Source organism: Herpailurus yagouaroundi, unplaced genomic scaffold, assembly GCF_014898765.1.
Source record: "Herpailurus yagouaroundi ecotype Mexico unplaced genomic scaffold, PumYag 140, whole genome shotgun sequence".
Lineage (NCBI taxonomy): Eukaryota > Metazoa > Chordata > Mammalia > Carnivora > Felidae > Herpailurus > Herpailurus yagouaroundi.
This window is the reverse complement of record NW_024412395.1, coordinates 26424259-26451506: the sequence shown is the minus strand read 5'-3', so window position 1 is coordinate 26451506 and position 27248 is coordinate 26424259. Positions and strand designations below refer to the sequence as shown.

At 35.5% G+C, this 27248-nt stretch overlaps 1 protein-coding gene across 4 annotated transcripts in view; it reads right to left on the bottom strand.

Annotated features, from left to right (window-relative positions):
- Positions 1–27248, bottom strand: part of ARHGAP15 (Rho GTPase activating protein 15) — a 619122-nt gene that overhangs the window by 476899 nt on the left and 114975 nt on the right. For all 4 annotated transcript variants that reach the window (XM_040474977.1, XM_040474975.1, XM_040474976.1 and 1 more), the window contains exon 6: positions 21089–21178. In XM_040474977.1, coding sequence (XP_040330911.1) covers positions 21089–21178 — 90 coding nt within the window. The remainder of the gene's footprint in view (positions 1–21088; positions 21179–27248) is intronic.

Here is a 27248-nt window from a genome sequence, read left to right as displayed (position 1 = left end):
AATTACATAAAGGGGAAAGTTTGAGACAAAAATGATACCTATGACAAAGAGATAGGGAGGGGCAATTTCATAGAAAGGTAGATGTACTGAAGATGAAAAAATACAACTTGATGTGAGCGTCAGTCACATGAAATTAACAAAAAACTAACCTTTTTGAACTCAAACTCTTATGAACATTCATGAAAGTATTTTGAATGTGACTACCAAAGCAGTGGAAAAATAAGTAAGATTATTAAAAACTTCTAGAATAGATGTAAACAGGGAGGTAAAACAGGTTACTAACAAAGAACAGATTCAGATTGTTTTCACACTATACTAACAACCTAGACAATAGAGCAATATTAAGATAACTTTGATAAAGAAAAGTTAACCAAGAGATTTCATCTTCCAGTAACTATAATACATTACGTGGTTGTAATAGCGAAAAAAAAAATAATATTGGGTGCAATGTCAAAGAAGTTGAATTGATATATTAAATACACTTATTAACAAAAGAAATTAATATATGATTAAAGATAAGCATCATAAAACAATAGAAAATGTTGCATTAGTCACAAAAGGGTATTATTGCATGTTTCACTACTTGGGTCACTTCACACTATGCACCAACATAAACTATAACTGAATTAAATAGTACCAATGGATCAAATAGCTAAATGTTTAAAAATATTGAAATCCTTTAAAAAATAGGCAATACAGATGAAAAGTGATCTCAGGGTAGATAAAGATTTTACTTTAAAGCCTGAGTGTAAAGGAAATCATATCCAAAGCAAAACAGAAATGTCCACACAAGGTTGAAAACTTTCGAGTAGTAACATCTAGATCAAAGTGAAAGTCAACCAAAGTTTTGCAGGTGGTAAAGAATATGTAACAAAGATTGATATTTCCTTAGAGAAGTGCTCATAATTTATTAACAAAATGTTTGCACTTCATTATGAAAAAAATTTTTTTTAATTATTGACATTTGCATATAATGGGACTTTTGTACATATATGAATATAACAGGCAGATAGGTAGGATGGCTAGCCTGTACTCCAAACATACTTTCAATCACTATGTCATTCACGGAGAATAATTTGGTTTCAATTCTTTTCTTTTTGGTTTTCTCACTGTGATCAATGAAGTAGTAATAATGATAAATATTTTCTAAATTTCTTGACATAAAAAACAATCTTTAAACCAAATTTATAATTTATAGGAAATGACTTGGAACACTTATTTCAACTGGAAGGTGTATACTGAACCAAATCAGAGTTTCTGAATCCTGGGTTATTTCGTTATTTATCTTCATAGAAAAATGGTCACACTCTTGAGTGAATGGGAACTCATGCTTTACCTTATTAGTAAGGAAGGCACAGATATTAATTCAAAGCTCAAGAATGTCAACCATCAGCAGTGAAGGAGCTCTAACAAATTGGAACAAAATCACAGTGACGGTGAAATTTAAGAACTGGATGAGCAGGTTGATTGTAAGATCATGACTTGTGGTTAGACTCACTACTTTTATATGTGATGACGATGACAGCTTTGATGGCAAAAGTTCATCCTCCTGTGTTAAAAACCATCTAAATCCTGAAGATCCCTAAATCTGTACCTTTATCTCTGCTGTCTGATTTTCTCTCTTTATAGATCTATTAATGGAAAAGTTTGAGAAGCAGTACTTTAATGTGTTTATAATGTCTTTAAAAAATAATAACCGTGTGGTTGTTAACTGATGGGATATTATATATCTACTAAGTCCTGATACTTCCAAAGCAGTCATGATTCATTCATTCTTTTCTTTTTGACATACAAAAAGATGTAGGTACTTAATATGCATAACTTCATGTGTTTGGAGATAAGTATACAACCGTTAAAACCATTATCACAATCAACATCGTAAATGTATCCATCACCTCCTATAATTCTATATAAATTAGAGCATGTCAACATAATAAACACATATTTGAAAATGTTAGCACGGGGGACACCTGGGTGACTTAGTCATTTAAGCTTCAGACTCTTGATTTCAGCTCAGGTCATGATCTCATGCTTCGTGAGTTCCAGCCCAAGTCGGGCTCTGCACTGACAGTGTTAAGCCTGCTTGGGATTCTTTGTCTCCCTCTCTCTCTGCCCCTGTCCCACTTGCACTCTATCTCTCTCTCTCAAAATAAATAAATAAACTTAAAAAAAAAAAGAAAATGTTAATGTTAGCATAGGAATATTTGGCATAGGAAACATATCAAGCATAGTAATTTCTCTTGTCTAAAGAAATCAACTAAACACATAGCCTTCTAAACAAAAAAGCTCATTTTATTTCCTTGAGAATCTAAGATGTTCTAAAAACTTTCATAACACTTTGAAATGTATTCACTTGGGAAAGACAGCATGCAGCAGGGTCAACCCTTTTCATTGCACCGGAGAAATTTTCTTTCTATCAATACCAGAGTTGGTCCTAATTTAGTCTTTAAGTGCTAATTTTTTTCTATTTCACTGTTTTTTTATTTTAAATTTTTATTTATTTTATTTTTGAGAGAGAGAGAGGGAGAGCAAGAGCAGGGGAGGGGCAGAGAAAGAGACAGAGAATCCCAAGCAGGCACCACATTGTCAGCATAGAGCCCGATGGGGAGCTGGGACTCAGGAAGAGGGGATCATGACCTCAGCCAAAACCAAGAGTCTTACACTTAACCACTGAGCCATCCAGCCAACCCTCTACTTCACGCTTAATCCAAATATTTGTTCTTTTCTTGGTACCTCCTACATTACTTGATGATAACCTACCCACATTTTACCTAACCATCTTGGTAGTCAGATGTGCATTTACATGGATTTAACAACCGTCTCACTCATCCAAAAATATTAAAACCAAGTGTGCCATTCTATTGTTTATGTAGAGGTCACTTAATCACATTTTCAAATCTAGATTGTGATATACATATATATGTGTGTATACACACACCCGTATATACACACATATATATCAGCACTAAAGTTTTAACTGACTTGCATTGCATTTGTTTTAAAGAAAAAAAATACTGCTTTGTACAAGATGCAAAAACTCTTTTACTTTTTCTGTTCCAATTTACAGCCGTGTACACAACTATTTGCCATTCTTTGCTAACACAGGACTCATTTTGTTTTTCTTTACATTCTTGGGAATTCCAATCAGTTTAATTGTTTGACAGAATTTTCCTGCCTTTCCTCTGAAGGTGTAAATTTTTCAAGTGCCAGCAACATATACTAGAATATTTCCCAAGAGTGGCAGCTAATTGCAACTTGGTTTACTGGGACTTTTGTTTGAGGGCCTTTTTGTTTGTTTGCTTTATACCAATATGCTCTACATTAGAAAAATGGGACTTAAAACTGATGCTTTCAAAGAAAAAAAAAAAACTACACCCTGTAAAATTATTTTGCCATGATGGCTACATACATAGAGTTGAATTGCAATCATTTTTCACTGACATTAGTTGGTACTTTTGCTAAAATTAAAGTAGTTTTTACTTGTTGTAACAAATCTAGAGCATTAAAAATGAGGTTTATGCCTCATTCTGAAAATATAGATGGCTTTTTTCCCCAGCAAAATGTGTTCTTTTTGCTACTGAACAATTTGTATTAACAGCCCTCACTTCTTCTTCCATCCCATCCAATATTATCTCTAGTATATACCCCAAAAGGATATCATTCATAAAACTTGATAGAAAAACAATCATAACTTCCTATGCCAAATATGTGTATTCCAGAAAATAACTGTTATTTCAACAAAAGCACTCTACAGTATATTCTCTCAACAGACGGTTTCCTGACAGTGCAACTATATCAGGCACAATATGTAAGTAGTTTGTATCTTAAAAGATGGTATATAAATTTCTACGACTAGAACACACACTTATTTGATGATGTCAGGCATATTCACTTACCATTGTAAAAAGGAATAAACCTATTAATAGTTCAGTTACTAAACGCAAATATTTTCTAACCCTCGCTTTGTTTTTGTCATCCTCAGAAAGCATTTCACCCTGAACTTTGATCTCTAGCTCTCATCACTCAGGCATCTAACGGGCTTAAATAATTATTGATGGAAATTTTCTAAATTCGCAACACTTTAGAACTAATTTTAAAATAAGTATGAATTGGTATGCAGTTTGACAAATGTTATAGAATCGCTTGAACTCTAGTTTCACACTCAACAGTGTTTATTAAAGGAGCTGAATATTTGTTTTTTGTTTTTTGTTTTTTTTACATGAATCATTATGTTACCATCAATTACAAGTACACAATGAAGAATGGTACATGTGCTTTTATCTCTGGAATGGCTTGATGCAATTTTACTCCATTTAAATAACAACAACCAGCTTTTGTTTAGATTAAGCAGGTTTTCTCGGGTGACTCAAGTGTCTAGTTGGGCAAGGATTGTGGTAGGACCTATTACTAGTTACCCTTTTTGCCCAGGCCTCTCCCTGCAGCGGCCCTGTGTATGGGAAGGTTCTACACCTGTGCTATGCTGACTCTCTGACTCCCTTAGTCTCATGAAATGAAGACAGACATGATATATGCGAGGTAGGAGATTTAAAGGCTAGCATGCAGTCTGTCCTATCTATTTCAGTTCCATCAACATGGAACTCAGAGTGAAGACAGCATAGGGCTAAACAACAGAAGTTTGTTCCTAAAGAGTGACCTTACCCTATCTTTGCTGATAGAGGAAACATCAGTTGAATTATAGTAAAGCAAAACCCTGATGACATTTGGTCCTTTGTATTATTTTGTTAAAATTTTCTTCATTACATTATTATATCTCTTTTATTTGTTTGGAAATATGAGTGAATACTGAGCAAAGTCCATGAAAAACATTAAGTATAAGGATTTTGTCCATACAGTGGAAACCCTACATAAAATAATGTAAATGGTCCCTCTAATGTTTCTCCGCTTCTGTTTCAGATTGGATTCATTGAAGTAGAAAATTATTACTGTCTCAGAAATATTTCCCCTTTAATAAGTAAGCTTAACACATTCATACACTAAGTGAACAAAATAAGTAATAAACATGAATTAGGAATCATAGATGTATATCATTTCCAAACCATGTCTTTTGTAAAAGTAATCTGCTTCCTTACAGTGGCAACTATTGACTACTTCTAGTTTGCCCTGTTTTGTGTTTCAGAAAAGTTAGTAGGATTCACCAATAGCAAGTAAGTACTCTGCATAATCCAAATATTACTTCCTTTCTTAGATTTTGAATTTGAAAAATATCTCCGCTACTTTCTCCAATCAAAGACATTTTCAGGATTTGATTTGTATTACACTGGAAAAAATAATTTCGCTTGGCTTTAGAAGATAAAGTAACATGTGCTATCAAAATGGCATTTTATATGGGGTGGGAAAATTGATTTAAAATAAACTGTGAAAAAAAACCAAAATAAAATAAAACAAACTGTGAAACAAGGGCCATAATAGGAATAAATGGGAAATAGTTGAGTGTTATTCAATTTCTTAAACATAAATTAGACATTTTTGAAAACTGACTTTTTCCAAGATTCTGGAGTTCTACTCAATACTGTGAAAAAATAATAACTGCACACACAACTTTTAAAATATCTATGAAAAAAGTACCATTTAAAACCTCGGCTTTGATGTAACTGAATAATTTTATCTCCTGTTTTTCATCAGTTTCTGTTCCTGAAGTTAACTTAACACAGATTTGGAAATAATAAACTTTGTTAAAATTTTAAATTTTAATTTAATTAGATAATTCAAATAAAATTTTAATCCAAGACAGAATAGTCACAGTATCATGCAGCTTTAATATGAATACACTATGTTTATCTTTGGGTTTAATTATGTTAGGAAAAAAAAAAAAAACTCCAGGAAGAAATCAATGAATTAAACTCTCTTATTAACATATTTTGGGAAGAGAAAAACTAAAAATTATATTGATGGAGGCAGGTATGGAAATTGCACATTTACCTTACACAAATAAACATCTTCTGAAAGTTCTCAGAAATAATAATGGCACTTTTTATGTGGAAATTTTTCAAGATTAAAGAAATTGCTAGAAAATTTTATTCCAAAACCCAAAGCAATGTGGTCTTCACGTTTTTCTGAACTAATGGTTTTTAACATGGAGGGCCGTTTTCAACTTTTAGGAACAAATAAAAAAACATTATTTGCAGTAAAAATAGTCATGTATAGTTTTCTTAGGTCATTTGTGAGCTTTTCCATCAGCAGCACAGAAATCAAATTTCTTTTCTTTCTCACAGAAAGTCTTGAAGTGCCAAAACTTTTTGGCTATATTTAGATTTCCCAACTGTAGCTTTATCTGCTCTTATGTCTTACATCTCAATTTTTGGGTTAGAACCTCTATAGTTGCTGATCTAACAATGACCTGTGACAGCCCTGGATCCTGGTGTTCCAGACTATGTTAAAAAAATAGCATGGGCATACAAACTCTCTGATTGTTAAGAAGCCAAGAAAGATACTATCTTGAAGACTCTGAACATGCTGTTCCATGAGCATTTGCTGTCATTTTTTCCCTTGTAACTTTTCAAGCCAAATTATGTTGCCTCCACCTAATGTTGCAAAAACTTTGGGTGAAAGCCCAAAGTGATTCTAAGACTCTGGTATGGTTCTGTGTAACCTGGCATCTTTCCTGGAAGTTAACTTTGTTAGGCATCTACTTCTATAAACAAACTGTGTAACAGAAAAGGCACATGACCAGATGAAATGCCACTACCTAGATTTGCTCTACAACCTTGTAAGGAACCATTGCTTGGTAATTGATTACTAGAAACTGACATCATGAACTGTGGTTCCATAACCTTTTAAAAGGCCTTGTATACAGGTTGAAATTTACTTTCAACTACATCATCATTTTTCATAAAAATCAAGCTATTGAATTCTATTTGTAGATATATTACTTGTATCAATTAGCTGTTGTTCTGTAACAAACTAGCCCAAAATTTAGTGGCTTAAAACAAGTATTTATTTGCTTATAATCAGGAATCTGGGTTGCACTTAGATATTCTCATATAGAAATACAACCACAAGTCCTGGATCCACATTACCAAGGTAAGTCAATATGTTGGGCAGTAGGCATATTTCTGGATATCTTTTCATACAGCAGGGTAGTTATCCATAACTTATCAGTGCCTTCAGCAAGTCCAGGCTATGATGCAAGCTCCTTGACTCAGGTCCTTATGACAGAAAATCTAATGATGAATTAGGGTATAATTTGTTGTGGAGTTTGTGGCAGAGTAAAATGTGAGCCTCATAGCAAAGACTCCTGGGTTCTGAAGACTTTACCTCCTGTAGTAAACAAATCATCACCATTGAGAAGTAGCTCCTGGCCTATTATTGGGTCAGAATAGAGACTGAGTGACTTATGACAGTACATCAAGCGACTATGATGAGCTGGGTATTGCCAAATCCACATAAATGTACTTTGGGGCAACAACCCATGGATAGACATGCTGTATTTTCAGAATTTGGTCCAAGCAGGTCCAGAGTGCCTAAGCAAGTTACATGAATATATGGCTGAAACTCCCATTTTATCTATCACTGTTTTGCCAGGGCCTCGCCTGAAGCTTTCACCTATAGCCTCATGGAGGTTTCTTGAAAGCCAGCTGATGAAAAATTAAAAACTGAAGCCCGATTCATGAATGGCTCAATTTAATACACTGATGAGCACCAAAAAATGGACTGTAGTTATACCATAGGCCTACCCTCGGGTCAGTCACCCTATAGAACAGGAGGATAAATCCTCAGGAAGAGATAGAAGCAATAAACTTTGGTTGTAGAGAGTAGGGTAGCCTGAGATAAGGATATAGACTGATTTCTAGAAAAAGAAAGTGGAGAATGGTTTTGCTGGTAAGTTAGAGGTCTAGAAGGAGACAGCCTGGAAGACTGGAGACAACTAAGTCTGGCAAATGTCATCAGACTCATGGGAGTGAGCAAAGAGCATGCAAATGTTTGTGTTTCATCTTAACGTTTTAATGTTTACCAGAGAGTAAGGCAGTATACCAGATTGTTTAATCAAAGTCCTCTAGCCTCTGCTTTAGCCACTCAGAACTTGCAAAGTGGGCTCATGAATGGAGTAGCCATGGTGGCAGGGATGGAGACCATGCAGGCACCCAACAGAATGTCTCCCTCTCACCAAGACTGATGTAACTTCCTACTGCTGCTGATTGCTTAGTCTTCTCACAACAGAGGCAGGCACTGAGCCCTTCGAGGAGACCAGCCAGGTGCCTAATGGCAAACTGACTATAACAGACCCTTTCCATCCTCAGGGGAACAGTGATTCATTCTCACTGGAATTGATATCAGCTCTGGATATGGGTTTGCCTTATTTGCCTTTGATGCCTCTGTCTGCCCCCACCCCATAAGAAAGCCCAATTCTGCAACAGCAGATCATTCACAACATTTTCTCAAACCAAGGAAGTGAAGGAAGTACAATGCTGGACACACGATCCTGGGATCCACTGTTCTTAGTAAATAACACATTAATAGAAGTAATCAACCTAACAGAATAATGGAATGACTCCAGTTATGATAGCAGCTTGGGGAAAAGACCCTGTTTGATTGGGGTGTTATATTCCAACTATAGTATATACACTGAATTAATATCTGAAACATGTTACAATGTCCCCAAAACTAGAATATATGGATCTAAGGACCAAGAGGTAGAAGAAGTTGCTTCTGTTGATAACCCACTTGTAGTATCTATGCTTCTAAGTTTTTCAACTTTGGCTGAATTAAAAATTGTTGTTTTGGGAATGGGAAATAGATTTGCTTCTAACAGGGACTAGTAACGGTATCACTCAACTTAAAGCTATGGCCACTGCTTGGTAACTATGGATACTAAAGATGTTGACCAGCAGGCAAACAAATAGCTACTACATTCAGGGATAATTGGCCCTAATTAAAATGAGAAGGTCAGGTAGCTTCTGCACAGTGGGGTCAGGAGAAATGATTCAGGAACTCAGGAGATTCACTGATTTGTCTCTAGGTGTTTCCATGCCTCATGAGAGCAGTGAACTTTCAAGTTCAGTGAACAGAGCCTGGCCATGTCAAAAAATTAAGGATTCGGGTCTGTCCGGTATGGAGGTCTTATTTACTGCATGAGGCAAACACAACAGACTAGTTACAGGCCTGACTGATAGTGAGAAAAATCTAGAATGAGTGGCAGAGAAGGTGGAAGATGAATATCAAATATGGCCTCAGACACTGCTACAGTGGAAGAATGTAACGTTAGCCACTAAAACTTTTTTTTTTTTATCAGCTTTCTTGTAGTGATGGATCTCAGCCACCATCTTAAAGACTCAACAATGGGGGGCGCCTGGGTGGCGCAGTCGGTTAAGCGTCTGACTTCAGCCAGGTCACGATCTCGCGGTCCGTGGGTTCGAGCCCCGCGTCGGGCTCTGGGCTGATGGCTCAGAGCCTGGAGCCTGTTTCCGATTCTGTGTCTCCCTCTCTCTCTGCCCCTCCCCCGTTCATGCTGTGTCTCTCTCTGTCCCAAAAATAAATAAACGTTGAAAAAAAAAATTAAAAAAAAAAAAGACTCAACAATGGATTAGACTTAATGTGAGGTACAGTCATTTTGAGCATTGCAAGGAGGATTGTATCAGATACTTCTTGTGTCCTGCTTTACATCTTTTTGCCTTTACTGTGACTCCAGCTGCAACTGGTGTAAACAATTCTGTGTGGGCCCAAATCCCTATGCACTGACTGCATCGTCCCTCAAGCATCACTACTTATCTTGCACTTTCTGCCATGGATATTCTGAGTCTATGCAGTGGGACACCTGAAGGAGCTTTCTGGGAACACCCATACATGTGCAGCCTAAAAGTCCAGAAGATTTAAAGACAGTATCCTATCCTAGAGGCAATCATAACCAAAGAGGAGAAAAGCTGATGGACAAATGCTTTGTCCTATCAATCCTTGGGTGAAAACTACTGACAAGCATCCTGGCCACTCTGTGACCAACTCCATAATGGTCCTGTATTGTCTTTTCTCCCTTCTTCGTTTTACTCTTACTAAACTAAATTCTTACTTTCTGGGATTACCTTCTAAATAAACTAGTTGCACAATTCCTAGTCTCAAACTTTGCTTTGATGGGGAACCCAGTCTAGCCTGAGGGCATATATGGCAATACTATTTGCTTGAAGAGAATTCAAAACCAGCTTCCTCTGAAAGGAAAGGATCATTCCTCCACTGAGATACAGCTGTCACTGTCATAAAATTTAGCATAAACAAATACACCATCAAATGCCCAGCTATAAAATATAACATTTAGCAATTACATACTAAAGGATTTAAGGTGACATCATTCATTGCAGTATATGAATGATCCTCCTAATTAGATGGGAATTTAGTGTTAAGTAGCTGTAAAAGCTGACAAAAAGAAATGTTATTGAAACAAACATTAGCAATTTATGAATACAACCTGGGGCATCCTGACCAAAGCTACTATCTCTGGTATGGAGCCGTCAGAAACCACCATAGGGCTGTATCCAAGTCTGTTAGAAGAATAATCCATTTGAGATTTTATACTGATAGATGAAAGAGACAGGGGCACAATCATTATTGATTTAAGGTGTTACTGTTGTTGTTGCTGTTGTCTTTTTTACATCCTCTTCCTGAATAGACAGAGTAAGGGTGAGGAATTGAGCAATCTTCCCAGGAAAGATGAGCAATGTTCTTCCATGAGTCAAATGAAATGTTGTGAGGAAGGAAACGTTTGAAGTGGCAAAAGAAGCTAGTAACAAGGGTAATACCAAGTATGCATTCCCAGTGAAAATCTTAACTGAGAAAAAATAAAATCCACAGTCTAATGTTAAAAATAGGCATTTACAAGTTATCCTGCACAGAGTAATATTCATTCATTATTATAATTCTCTCTAAATTTAGTGCAATGCCTCTTTGTTATCTGACTTTTACTAAATCATAAAGGGCTTAATAATATAGGCAAATATTCACTAGAAACTGAATATTAACTATTAAATATCATCCCTGAGTATATCCAGGATTAAACTTCAACTTTCCTCTTAGGGCAATTTTAACTCATTATATCCTATACTCTTCAAAGACCTGTGATCTGTATGAATATCCACCTTAAGGATCAGGATTTTCACTATGCAAAAAGAGACATTCTACAGTTATTAAAAACTTAAAATATATACTAAAATTGCAAAGATAAACTTATCGCTTCTGATTAAAAATGTGTTAATGCACTGATGCTTGAGAACCATCAAAATTTCCTAAATTACATTTTAACTCTTTTATTTTAAATAAAATATGCACTTTAGCTGAATAATATTTGTCATTTAATTTGTAAATCAATGAAGAAAGAGGAATTCATAAGTTTCTTAAGTCATTAACAATTATGCAGACTTCTTTAATATAACAATTGAATGACTGGGAAGAAAGCTGGAGTTTTATGAAGTCTTATACATTTTTCTCTTTTGAAATTGTAAATTGTGTTATTTCCAAAATCAAACTCAGTGAATGGTAACAAAAAAAATTCATGCTGGGATCCTGATAAGGGATTTATAGTATCTCAGGTATATTCTTATTTCATAAATACAGTGTATCTTTAGATTTAATAAATCTTTCTAATATTTGACTACATATTTATTTGCTAACAGAAATGAGTATCTATGAAATTAATCAGTCAGTAATAGCCAAGAGTAAATTCCTTAAATAAACCATATACTAATATGCTTGTTCAGGACAAAAGATTACCTCCCCCTGAATCCTTCATTCGATGACAGGACAGAGAACAAGGACTGCCGTCAGATGAATGATATTTAGGGCCAGGGGATTTCATGTTTATATTTTACCAGATAAAGAAAGCCCTCCTTTGAATACCTTGCCAAAGCACCCAGCCAAAATCAAACCAGCGAAGTCAGTGCTGAAACGCCAACTAGCCACCAGATGGCAGCAATGCTTTTATGAATAATGCAGCATTATGCACAGTCCATCTAAGATTTCCTATGTTAATAATAGAACAATCCTTACTTTAGTGAAAGGACAGATTTGTTCATAATGAAGTCAGCCATTTTTTTATGTCATTGGTTATATTTTCTGGGGACTATTTGCTTTCTAGTATTTGGGCCCCCCAAAATATTTATTTTCTTACTCATGAAACATTAAAGCACTGTTGAATTTCATTTTGATATTGTGGTAGAAAATGCCTGTGGCTTGAAACAAATATTTTCCTTTCTGATGGACAAATAACATCTGTGGTTGTAAATGTTCCAGTGTAGCTGTCAAAAGAGAAGGGTTTCACATAATTTCCTGCCACCCTCATTGGTACATCCTACTCATCAAAGGAGTGTGTTCATAACCTCCCTTTCTACGAACTGATTTCAAATCTACCACAGATCTCAAATATCAGAAGCTTGTCTTCTACTTGATCATGGGTGTTCGAATTTTAAAAAATGAAGCATTGCTTAAATTCAAGTTAAAAAAAGAAACACAAAAACTATCAAGGTCCAGGGCAACAACCCGGGCCGGCGCTGCCCACACACACACCCCTCCACAAGCATATCAGCATTTCTTTCCCTTTTGCAGCAGTTGGCAGCAATTTGTTAATTTTGCCACTTAAGTTTTGGGTTTGCACACGTTCACCAAGGAAGTCAGACTGGTAGAATTTCCCCAGTGCTGGAAATAAAATGTTAGGCAAATTGGTGGGACTAAAGCCAAGAATCTAATAGTGCTCTTCTAAAACAGAAATCATCTAAACCCTCAATGTGAATGTTCCTTTCTTGGTCATTATCTGATCTGTTATCTGCCAACAGTTCAAACAGCTCCCTTCCTGATTTCTCCCCAACATCAGGCATTTTATTTCATTCTTTCACTTAGGTCATCTTTCAACATCCTGTTTTGTTAAGATAAAATTTAGAGCAGCCTCCTCTCTCCTTCAAATACCAAGAATCTTTCACTCTTCTGCAGTGCTTTATGTTTTTGCTTTTGAATATTTATTTTCCACCAAATTTTTAGTAACACATTTAACTCATATATTGAGAGATTCTATGCATAGATTCTACAAGTGGCCTCTCCAATTCTGTATGAGTGCTGGCATTTTCCTTTCATCTTAGACTTAGTTTTTTTGCTTTTTTCCCCCCTTGTGTTCATTTCAAACCTTTGTTTATGGATGCTTGCTTTGTTATTTTCTTATATTCCCTTAAACATTGCTCTGAGGTTTGAGAGGTCTGCTCACCACTGCCCAGATTTTTCTCCTGCTCAGTGGCTTGTGCATATAAACACTGTGAATATATACATTTTTTCTCTTGCCTTCAGATCCAGCCTCATTACCTTATGTTTCTAAAAACTGAATGGCATTGGCTATTTATCTGCCAGTGATCCTATGCTATCCCAAAGCACTCAATTTTATTTTACCCTGTGTCATCCTTATGGACAAGCTGTAAAATGTGATACCATTTACTGGCCCCATCTATTATGTACCAGCTTTAGGGATTAAATCGTTCCTTTTTCTGGAAGAAGCCTGTTTGCTATTAAAAAAAATCATACTCAGCATGAAATAAACATGGCTGCTTCCTCTTAAAAATATCAGAGTTTTGAAACACACATGAAAAAGAGATCCAGTGGTTTGAATGTTATCTCGACAGTATCCATGTAATATCTTCTGGACTCTACAAGATGAAAGTCACAAATAGAAAAACCATAACACTTGGTCAATCTATTTCGATCTCATGAAGTCCCTGACTGTGCCTGCTTTTGCTGAGGCGCATACGTATGGTTTGAAGTCTGAGGTTCAACCCTATGTAGCTCAGTTAGCCTCACTTTGGTTCTGTGAACGTAGGGAACTGCACTGTCAACCTATGCATAGCATAGTGACCATCACACTGATCCTATCAAAACTTCAGGGAGCAGAGTATGTTCCATGAAAAGAGGGGACTTACATAATGTCACTAAATGAAGAACAGCATGTTGAAGTTAGACCGGTGTCCAATTAAAATCCAGAATTTATTCCAAAGGCACAGCTCTTATCTTTGAGCAAACAGAGCCAGAAGCTCCAGAATACAATGTGAAGGGAGCTAACCAGTGATCTAATAAGCTCATTAGGCCACATGCATCCATCCTTCCACTAAAATGTCAGAAGCACAGGAAACCAAGTTGACATTTTCATTTTTTTCTTTAAATTTTGATTTATTTTATTTTGGAATCTTAAAATCTTGGTTCCCTTGACTAATTTGGTACTAACGTCTACTGATATGGTTGTTGTGAATCTTTACTGTCATCCTGTTGCATTCTGCTCTGATTGTAGTTCAAAAAAAAAAAATGACTACAACAAGATCACATTATGTCCTTTAGTAGTGAGTAGAAAAAAGAAGCTGTGAAAAGGAGCACATTCCCCCATAGGCCACTAAGCTTCATGGAGTCATCAGACAACATACACTTGGTATTGTTTCCTCTAATAATACATTCAGTTTATCAGTATCTTAATTCTATACTTGAGACTTTATTTTACAAGAGCTTTAGTCCTCAAAAATTGAACCTTCAAAAGGACAGCGGTCCCCAAGTCACATGGCCTGAACTAAGAGGCATGTTCTTTACTGATGGTGTATTTTCCACGTATCAACCAGTTTCTGTTTCTCCTTTTATTAGTCAGGCTCACAAAACATTCTTAAGTCTCACCTTATATTCTTAAGATTCAATTTTATTTCCTGCCCCCAGGCTCTTTCCTTTGTTGTAAATCTCATACACCCCTGACATTAATATTCCTAAATCAAAGCCTCAATTATAAAATTATATCACTCCATTCATCAAAATTCTTCTGTGCAATCCCACTGGCAAAAATAAAGGCAAAATCAGTAAAATAATCACATCTCTTTCCCTTGAATAAGAAAATAAGTATGGTCCTGATATCTCAATAGGGGAATAAAGGGAGTTCCCATTGCCTCTCTTTCATTTTTAGGCACAGTTACTGGACCCCAGGTCCCCTTTTCAAGTTGCTGCCAATGGCTTGGCAGAGCCTTTCAAGGCAAAATGCTTTTCTTAAAGTATTTACTGGGATAAGACATTAATTAATTAACTAATGTTGGTTGGATATTACATTAATTACACTATTTATAAGAATAGAATATTCAAACTTATTTCCATAAGGTTTGAGGACACATATCCTTAGCTACAAAATAAATAAAAAGATTTTTACCCAAGGAATTAAATCTTAGTCTTTTGGTTAAGTTCACAAGGCAGAACAGAGAATAGAAGAGGAACACAAATCTTGAATTGTATGTTACAGATATTGGTCTCTCCTACCCAGATTCTTCCAAAATCCACATCTGGAATTTCCCTCAAAGCTTTGTGAGACGACATGGTTAACAGATGCATAATACCTGGCTGTATTTACATTAAAATTGGTCTTTTGGAATCACCTTCAAATACAGATTGTTTCATTTTTTTAATGTTTACTTTTGAGAAAGAGAGAGAGAGAGAGAGAGAGAGAGAGAGAACAGGGTAGGGGCAGAGAGAGAGGGAGACACAGAATCTGAAGCAGGTTCCAGGCTCTGAGCTGTCAGCACAGAGCCCAACATGGGGCTTGAACCCACAAAAACCACAAGATCATGACCTGAGCTGAAGTCAGATGCTTAACTGACTGGGCCACCCAGGCACTCACCAGATTGCCTCATTTTAACATCTACCCCGATGGGAGGCAGGTGAGGAAAGGACTGTTATCTCTTATTGCCTTGGTGTAAAAAACTATAAGTTGGAGGAGGGATCCTGCCCTGGGTTTTACATAAAGTTACAACTGACATAGCCCAAACTGGAACACACGTCCCCAGACTCTCGTGCTCTCTCTGCTGCACCTTCTGAATGATGGATGAATATCTAATAGGTAGATAAAATGATTGGGACAAGCTAGAAAGCAAAAAAAAACAACTGTATTAGACATTAATGCTGCTCTTACTCTGGTTTATTTTTAATGCCATGCCTTTTAAGATACTGTGAGTAATTCTCTAAAGTGAAACCAGCTTTACTCGAAATCTAATGCATATATGAATGTAGAAGAATCATCCTTTTGCATTTAGTCTAACTACAAGCATTGAAAAATGAAAGAGAAAACTGGTAAAAGCTCAGATTTATTTTAAACCACCACTTTAAACAGAAGGAAATGGATAAAAGCAAAATACCAGTAGTTTTTCTTTTGGCTTAAAATGACATTTTCCAAGATGTTATTAAATTATCTTCGCATTAATAAACTTAAGTAGTACTTAAACATTTTAAGCTAAGACATATTCAGATCAGGAAGAGCAATCAAATTATGTTTAAATGTAAAGCATATCCATGGAAAATATTACATGAATATGTTTAATATACATTATAGCCAGAAGACCCCGACCAAAGTCAGAAAAGGTAATACGAGCAATGATAAATCTATTCTGAGATTTACTTTACTTTTTAGGGACAGGACCTGTTCCCCTGAGATATATTTACATACTTAAAAAAAATCTCAAATCCAGGAAATTCAGCCATGATTTCTGTTGAGGTTCTAAATTGGTGCTGGAGAAAGAAAACAGACTTTCATCTTGTTGAGTCACTGAATTTTTTTTTCTGCCCTTCAAGCAGGCAATTGATATAGTTCCAATCAGGCATAATTCATTAATAGTAGAATTATCTTATTTGAAGCATGCAATCTATAAAAGAGTCTGCTGCATGTTCATGAGTAACAATATTTTTTAAGTTTTATTTGAAAAGAAACTCAGAAAAACTAAGGCCTAGTCACTGTCTGGCTGTGAAAAACAGTAAACGTTTAGAGGATAAATGATTTCATTATTTTAAATAAATAATCATCTACTGTCATGTATGTTGTCATGAAAAGGACCAAGGAAACAGAGAGTATCTTTCTTATTCTTTGCCCCTATTTACAGAAGAAAAAAGAGTCTACACTCTGGAAATCATCTTGGAGTACAGAGCCTATATTGTGGACACTATTTCTTAAATTTTTTTTGACAATGAATTCTTTTTTAATAACTAAAAGAATGTGAATCTAGCCTTAGCAATAACCATTGAAAGGGTGGAAAGGAGTCCAGTCCTCTGGTTTAATAAATATAAAGCAGTGTGCTATATAGTCTCTTTCTTTGTATTTTCTATGAGGAGACAAACCTAATTTACATGGTAAGAGCAAAGAATATGTATGTGTTAATCTAAATGGCCTGGAATTAATTACAGTGCTTGGGACCATCGTATATTTAATAAGGGGGTAGCTCTTGCAGGTGGTCAAAGTTTTAGAGATAGCACATCTACCTATTTGATAGCCGTGCCATGAATTCCTTCCCTTGACTTTCAAAAATTTTCAAGTCAGAGACAGCCCGATAGTCAAAGGAAGGAAGGAAATCTAAGTGAAAAATTTTCTTCACCTTGAACTTTGAAACAAGAAGATATTAATGGCTTAAAAAATTACTTATTGTTTTAAGTTACCTTTCAGCCATTTACTCAGTTGAACTTTCATTGAAACGCTTTGTACACACAGGGTATTATCGGTGAGGAGAGAGAAGGTGACAGAGCACTGCGTGTGTTAGGGATGCTGCCTGAAAACATTGCCATCTTTTAACATGGTTTTATTTAGTTATTACAACTATCTCTCTGTAAATGACATTTAGGATTATTTAAGATTATGTTGTAATCCTTTTAATCCTTAGTGCTTTAAATTTCAGGCTAAACACCAAAGAGCAAACTAGCACTTAGCAGGAATGTTTAACACATGCGATTTGAACATAAATCTTTTTATTCACTCTTTCCCTGATAAGACCCAGTGCTGCTCTTTAGTTAACTAAGAAAACTTGGACCACAGTTCATTACAAATCACTCAGTTGCTAAATGTTTTCTCAAGCTCTACCAAACTTGTGATGGTCCTTGAAAATTATGTTAAATGCAGAATTAAACAAAAGTTAGCAGCAATGAACATATACTAATATGACTTAGAATTTGTATGACCTTTTATAAGTACAACATGACTTTGTGTGTTTGTGTGCACATGTACAGAAATGGTCATTCTATTTCCTAAGGCTGAGCTAGAGGACGCGGGCATATACAGAGACACACATACATGATATCACATTTATACATTTGAAACACACACAATGACTTATCTATATGTACTTCAATATAGAAGCTGCTAATGATATTTTTAAATATGTCATTACCACTAAGAAGTACCAATTAGGCCAAAGACTATTCTATCATAAAATAGGCAGATGTTCTTGAACTCAGTCAGTGAGCATCATTCAGATTTACTGAGAGTTCTTGGACACCAAACCTTAGTACATAATTAATATTGTCATTGTTATATCACCATGTACCAATCACATAAGACTGAATCTAGTTTAATAAGACTTTGGCTATGAAGGAAATTTGGTTTATAATACAAAAAGAAAATGAACAACTTAAGGAGACAAATTAAATCCCTTTTTTTTTTTTTGCATCACACGTGGGCTTTTGAGTCTTTCAGGCACATAATTTTTTTTATTTGTTTTCCTATTCATGTTAAGTTCAACTTCTCTACAGATGGTGTAATTATGTGGCATATAATTGCTAATCCATCAACTTTTTAAAGACAGTTTTCAAATTTTAAATTATTTCTAATTTTGCTCTTCTTTGATTTTTCTTGAACCAAAAATCTCAATAGTCATTCGCTATCTGTAATCTATAATTCATACACTGAGATTGAACACCAAGCTTAATTCAAACTTGGAATTCTAAAGCTATTTCTGATGTAGCACATCAGCCGAAGCTGTGATGGTCTGCTTTAGTCAGGAAGAAACACTTCATTATTCTGTAGGTAATAAAACCCTTGTACACACACACTCAAACACCCAACAATGCCTTAATACCATGTTTTTGAGATATAATCATGTTTATTCTGATCATTTGAGAGTTAGACCAGCTAATGTATCTAATCAAATATTGATGCTAGTCATCTAGATTTAGCTCTCTGGCAAATCCTTCCCTATGCTTTTTCATCAACAGAACTATAAAACCTATTTATATTGTTCCTCTCAAAGGGTTTGCCCTCATAGTCTGTATCTATGGATATGTATTAGTAAATTTTCCTAAACTCATGTGTTTGGGTGATGAAAAGATATCAGCATGATAAGAAAACCACATGATTCACCCAAAAAAGAATGAAGCAAGAAATGAAACTGAAATCTTTCTTTAGCTTTGTTATTCACAGCATCTTTATAATCAACTCTTTCTTGTTTCTCTAAACTACAAAGATACAAGACAAAAAGAGGTAAGCCGGAAAAAGGAACCCTGGAGCCCCAGAAACTGCTCAGGTACATTACAAACAAAAGTAGCTGGCAATATTTTCACCAAAAAGCTACCAAAAGTGAGAATTTTTTAAAATATCTCTGGAAGTACCTACATTCAGAAATATGAAAAACAAGGACAAATTCTATCAACAGGCAGTCAGTCATATTCAGGAAAGGTTGATGTCATGTCATTAATACACATCATCAATACAGTGGTTTAAATATATATCTATGTATATTATGTACAAAGCTATGTAAAATTATGCATAAATATTTTTCTTCTATATTGGAAGTCTTATATACATTGTACATGCCTGACTCTCCTCTTTTGTGATCTTACTTAACTTCTCAGAAGATTAACAGAAGAAGTTAAAAGGCTACCTTAGACCAACTCCAAGAATTTTTATTGTCCAAGAATTATGTCAATGTCAAATTTTAATGTCTTTAGTTTATGACATGGAGACTAGGATGCTAAGCTCATAATACATAATAAAACTACCCCACTTAACTCACCCAACCTGGTTCAGAACTACTCATACTGATCATTTAGGTTATCATAGAAGCTAGAAATATAACCTCTAATTTTTTATTTATTGCATAATAACAAAAAGAGTAAGAAATTTGGGAGACAGACTATATCACTGATTTGCAATTCCTCACTTCAAACCAAAATTTATTTCTCTTCCTTGATTCTGTAAATCCACACTTTAATCACTTTTGGCTTTAGTCCTTTGATTTCTAGGCAAGTAGGTTTAGTTTTCTTTCTTGTTTCTTCTTTCTCTCTTTTGGTAAAAAGAAATAATCTCTAGCATATGAAAAATGAATGCCTGAATAGACTAAAAGTAGAATGCAAAATAATTTATTCTAGAAATGTTAACATGGGTCCAGTTTATTCAGTAGACCTGGATTAGCATCCAGGAAATGCAGAATCAGAGATCAGTTTCTCTCTCCCCTGAGAGTTCAGCTAGGATATGTCACCTATCTACGCTTGTATACGACCCACTATATTAACTTCAGTGATACATTTAAAAACAGAACTGACCTTTCTTCAAGAGCCAAAATGGCCTTAGAAGACATTTAATCTAGTAGTTATAATAATCAAGTTCCATGGCTACTAAATGATATAAATTCTAAATATACCTAGAAAATTATTAGTTACTTTGGAAATATAAAAGTTAAATCTCATATAAATATAGAAAAAGATCAACCTCCATAATTTAAAGTTATTAATTGCCAAAGGGATTTTAGTAACATCATATATGAAATATTAAGTTTTCTCATTTCCTTTCTTTCAAGAATCTCATCAGGTTCTTTTCATTCAAAGGAACATGATTGAAATTATTAATCATAGTTATTTTTTTCCCAAAAAATTAAATTATGCAATACAAAAATATCCAATTTCTATAGTTATTCAACTCTTTCCATCCCTCTAAATTACACTGGTAAATGTAATTTATAACTATAAGCAGGAATGGAAACGAATGCAAAAAGTTTATCATAATTAGTGAATGTTATTTTGTGTATGTCTGAAAGTTCTATATCTATTTAAGTCAAACACTCTAGGCTCGAACCCCAAACAACTTTCAAATACAATGCAACAGTCAATGACTTTGGGTGAATTAATCAGCGCATACTATATATTTTCTGCTTAGAGAGCAACCAGTAACCAGGGAAAAGCAACAAAACAAACTAAAATTCAAGAAGGAAGAGAAATCAGTTTTTCATAATGACCTTCAAACAACTAGTTCATGCACATAAAAACATCACAACAAGGAAGTATCATATCGAAAGCTCAGATTTAGAAGGAATAGGAATAAATTTAATAAATGCAACATTCTTACCTGAAAGACATTCTTTCTGCTTGATTTTTCCTTGGCCCATTCAATATGTGCTCCACACAAATCCACACTTTCTGGTTTGTGCCCAGTTTTCTATAAACAAAATTGACATAAGAATAAAAAGCATACATCATTGGTGATGCATGTCAGGAAAAATAAAAGTTTATTGAGTTAGCAGCTATACATATTTATAATATAAAGCCTTTTTTTTTAAGTTTCAAAGAGACATCTACCCAGTTATGATCATTGCCACATTATTTGCAACAGCCAAGACATGGCAACAACCTAAGAGTCTGTTGACAGATGAATGGATGAAGAAAATGACATGTGGATGCAGATATAGATACAGATATAAATATCGATCCACAATGGAAAAACTATTCAGCCATAATAAGGAAGGAAATATTGCTCTATGTGACAACATGGATGAACCTTAAGGGTGTTAAGCTAAGTGAAGTAAGTCAGACAGAAAAAGACAGATACTACATGATCTCAGTTATATGTAGAACCTAAAGAAGTAAAACTCCTAGAAACAGAGAGTGGTTCCCAGGGGCTGAGGAAATGGGGAAATGGTTGGTTAAAGGTACAAACTTTTAATTATAAGATGAATAAGTTCTCAATTGCACACTATGATAAGTTAACACTGTACTGTATAATTGACAGTTGTTAAGAGAGTAGATTTTAAATGTTCTCCACACACACACACACACACACACACACACACACACACACAGCTAACTATGTGACATAACAGATGTGTAAACCAGCCTCAATGTGGTAATCATTTCATAACATATACATATATCAAGCCATCACTCAGTAAGTACACCTTAAACTTACATAATGTTGTCATTTATATATCTCCATAAAGCTGAAAAAAACCCAAATTAATAAATATTTAGTAGGTGCCAACTGTGTGCCTTTTAGAGCCTCATTCTTCAGACTTTTAAGACTATACATGTTAGTAGATGGATATTTGTATTTAATAAACTTAATTTAGACCAAATAGATCATAGCATATGCTTCCTTTTGCATAATACAATGTGGAGGTTACCTAAAAGCTTCAGTAATTGATTAACAATCAATTAACAGGGATATCTACATTTGCCTCTGCATATTTTAATTTGAATTAAGTGTATCATATTTATTATTAACTTTAAATTTGCAGAATTCAATATATTAAATACAAGCTTACTTGCTTGCAAAATTTCTTTATTATTTTTAAAGAAAGTAATGCCACATTTGAAAGACCCCAACTATTTTCAGATGCTCTGAGTTACTCTAGTTTTCTCTATAAACTCAGTACTTTTCTCAAACAATTTTCCATAGAATAGTTTAAAAGTTTAGTATAGAAGGCTTATAATATTTTTAGAGAATATTTTAACAGTACGAACTTACTTTAAAACATAAAATTATGGAAGAATGGCAAAGATGCTACAAGAAATCTGTTCACAATTGTTGCCTCATAGCCAGTGCGTCCACTTCTATCAGTTTAATAGAAATAGACTATTTTTCAGAAGAGCCAGTAATATGGGAGCAGGGGTGTTCATAGTAAATTGTGAGATTTTTTTTCTTGGCAACTCTATGAAACTTTTGAAGGGGAAATACTGTACAAGCCAAGCATGATTTTCAGGATAAATTCAGCTGCAAGGCAGCAATTGATAGCATAACTTTTCTCTGTTATTTGGTAGTAATCTCATGAGAAGCCAATCCAGATGTGGATGCCTCTTACAGATAGATGCTTCAGTCAGTGAACGAATTTTACAGGTTCACCCATAATCTGCCACCCAGGTGATCACTATCGTGGCATAACAATGTTCATTGTCGTGTGATTTATGATGTAGAAAAATTAAAACAACCGGCTTCTTCTACAGGGATACTCAGAATTGAGTATCAGATACTCATTTGAGTATGAGATACTTAGAATGATTATGGGATACTCAGAATCAACAGAAATAACCTTTAAGAATATGTAACAAAAGAGATTATCTTTCTCATATAATATAGTCACAGAAAAAAAGATGGAATTATTTTAAGGAAAAAGCATTTTTTAGGTCCCAATGTTTTACAACTATCAATTCACTTAATTCTTATAACAACTGTATGAGGTAGGTACCATTATTATCACCATGTTACAGGTAATAATATACTAGAATATTGAGGTATACTTTTCCAAGGTAACACAGGTAGAAAAGGAAGAGCAGGATTAAATGAGGACAGCGTCTCTCCAGAGTCTGCTCCTAACCACTATGTAGTCCTTGAAACTTGAAATTACACTGTGATCACATTCATGTTAAAACATGTAACTTTTTGGGAAAAGATATGACATTCTTATTAGATTCTAGTGTGGACATAATTGATCTCGTTTCTGTCCTTCTCTGTTAAACTTGATCTTCCCACTGGGCCTTTACACCACCTGTTTACCTGGAATACCTCCCAATCTTCACATGGATGACTCCTTCTTATCCATCAGGTCCCAGATAAATGTCACCTTGTCAGAGGCCTTCTCTGACTGTCTTACATAAAAGAGAGCTGTATTCTAGCTTATTCTCTATCTCACTACTTGTTTTAATTTTCAACACAGCCTTCTTCCTAACTGAAATTAACATTTATATTTTTATATGCTGTCTGTTTTTCTTCCACTAAAATTAAGCTCCTTGAGCTGGGGCCTGGTTTGCCTTTTCTTCCACTATTTTTCCCGATGTATGGAACAGTGCCTGGCACAGAATTGTCGTTCAATGAATATTTGCTGAATTCATAAATGAAAGGAAAATACAAGAATGCAACTAGCTTTTGTGCTTTGGAAGGAAGGTTTGGGCATCTAAAAATTCCCCATGTTATAACAATTAAGATTTATATTTGGTTTAATAGTTAAGGAGTCTTTGCTTGGATCTGGAAAAGTGAAAACAGCTTAATGGACTCATGTAGATTGAACCTAGTATTTCACAGAATCCTACGATAGACAATAACTGCATGCTTATTGTATGTCAATGTGATAGCCACTGTGTTGGACTCTGGGACTCCAGAGATAAAGAAGATATTGAATCCTCCTTTAAGAACCATGCCAGCCTTAGACTCTACATAATTTTCTGTAGACTTTCTCTCTATGGGGAAAAAGCATTCTAAGCTTTCCCAGAGTTCTCGCCAGGCAGGTCTGCCACCTCTGCCTGTCCTCATCAGCATCATACACTAAATCCCACGGCTTGGACACTGGCTTGGCTTTATCTCAATCCAAACTCTCCTGATCATTTAGGCACCTCCCAGGACTCTGGCCTTCACCTTGCCCTTACCCACCCCATCTCTTGCATTCTTCACAAGCCCACTGCTTTAACTCCTCTCCATTTCAGCAGTCTTCATTCTGCTTTTCATCTAACAAACCCCACGTTCTGGGTTTTCATTACTCCCACCCTGTTATGTTTGTTTTTGACATGACTGGAATCAGCAGACATTTTGTGCATCCTTCCAGCTCTTCCTGGTTTCCCTTCCTCTCACAAACAGGCCTATGTTCCCAACTCAGCAGCCACTTCTGTGTCCACCCCCCCATCTCTTGCTGTCTTGCTCTCCCCCATGCAATGATCTACTCCCACACTCCACTCTCTCATCCACTTTTCCTTCTACCAATTTCCTCATATCCTCTAATCTAATTCTGGAGAAATAACTTTTGACTACTCAATGTACTAATATTACAAATAATGGCCACTTTCTACAGGTGGGCTTTTAACTCCACTTAGCAAATACATATATATATATATATATATATATATATATATATATATATACACACACACACACACACACACACACACACACATACACACACACACACATATGCACACACGCACACACATACATATATATGTACACTTATACATGTATATATAAGGACACTTAACATAACCATGAAATCATTGCCAAGACCAATGTCATCAACACTTAGTGAACTTTTTATGTGCTCCTGGTCACTTTCTATTCTACCTCACAACACCACTCTCCCAAAGCTTCACCCCTTTCCAGTGGTCCATCAAGTGGCATTCTCCTAATTCTCAGAGATCGTACAGCCCTTGAGCTAGAACATTCACAATTCTTCCCACTTTCTTAGTCTGTGTAATCAAAATGAACAAACACACAAACATAAACTTTAATTCCTGTATATTGTACCCTCTGAAAGCTTTGTATCAGTTTCTCATTTATTCCTTAAAATAGTCTTGTGCAGTTATTACCATTGCCTTCTATTTACATGTGAAGAAACTCAAGCAGGAAGTGGTTAAGTGCCTTACATAAGTTCACACACTTAATAAGTGCCTGAGAGGAGATAGGAATTCACTGTCCTCTGTCCTCCAAGTCCCAAGTTCTTGATCACAACACAGTACATTACCTCCCTTCCATACCTAGCCTTTCCTCCTACTAGGTCACATGACACTCTTTCTAGATCCAAAAATAAGAAGTAACATTTCCTATCTCTTCCTTGTCAGTGTTATCAGTTCCCATATTCTGTTCTGGCTCCTGGAAATCTGGATTGAGCCTGTGATTCTGGTCCACCTGTCTAATGAACTCCCATGCCTGTCATGACAGTGGTATCTATGAGCATCAAAATCTCTTGGCCTGTCATTTCCAGACAGTGCATGATCCACTCACAAAGCATGTCCCTTTCTGCCTTAGAGGAAGAGACGCTTATTCTCAGCCCAGGGCTTTTCCTCTCTGGTTCCTAATTTCATCCAATGCTGTTCCTCATTTTCTGAGTCGTCTCCCTTCTACATTTATCTCCCTCTTTCAAGTAGATTTATCTTTACCCATAGCCACACACAAATCACTTCTATCTAAAAATACATATAAACATATATAAGCATCAACCCCACAACCTTGCTAGTTCTCAATCCCACCTATTTCCTTTCCATTGTTGCCAGGATTCTTGAGCTTTCTACAGTCACATTCTCTGCTTGCTCACGTTCCATTCTCTTCTGAACCCACTGCAGTCTTCTACTCCTTTCCTTAACTAATCTAAAACATTTTAACCATGCAGGTCAACAAAAACAATCTGATGCCTTCTCTCTCATCAACATTCTATTTGAACTCTGTACTGTTAGATTCAGCTCCTTTTCCTTAAAAACCGCTGTCCCTTGGCTATGGAGACATTTTCACTCTAAATCTTTATTTCACGTTTTATATTCTTCCTTCTGTTTCTTTCACTGACTTCTCTTCCTCTTCCCACCTCTTAAGTGTCACTAATATCTGGTTTACTGTTCTAGGCCTTCATTATTGCCTATACTTTACATGCTTCCAGTGGGTTTTGGTCTTGCCTCTGGTCTGATCCACCACTTATGACATGTTAATTCCTCAGTTTTTCCTCTGGCCTCCAGCTCCCTCTTATGTACCAGAACTGCATTTTCTAACTGACTTACCACTAGAATGTAGCACAGACAGTGAAATCATTGTCTTCTCAGATTTGCTCTCTTTTCTCTACTGCTTGTCTTGGTTAATCATCCTTTTATCCACTACACCTTCCGTACTTTCTTAATTCTCCCCTTTCCTTTACCACTTACAACCAAACAGTAGAGAGCCTGAATTCCAGAACTAGCTCCCTCTTCTGCCATCTCATGACCACAGCCTCATTTGAGCTCGTATTTTCTTTGATGTGAATTCTCTCAGTGTTTCCTCTGGGACCAGACAAAACCATTTCATTTCATTTTCTACATTTTGACTAATTTTTTTTCTTTTCTAAAACACAAATTTCACCATGTTTTTTTTTTCTGGGAAACGTATTATCTGTAGGATAATGTACAAATCCCTCAGTAGGATATACAGGCTCCTTTTCATCATTTTCCAACATCCTTCTGAGTTCCATGCATTCCCCCATTCTTCTATAACCAGCTATGCTAAATCCATGGCAGTTCCAATATGCACCCTGCTTTCACAACTCTATACATTGCATTGCACCCTTTCATCTGGAACACATTTCTCTCCCTTCAATCCACTCTCCTTGTCTGCCATTTGTTCCACTCCTGCTCATTTTGATGATGTAACTCCAAAATAATCTCCATGAGGTCCCCCTTCAGCTCTGTAAGCCCAGCCTGTCACTCCCATTATTTCTCCTATTCTAAAACATACTTTGTTACCATTCTTTGTTATCCAATTGAGAATTATGGTGAACATTTTCCAGATTCCT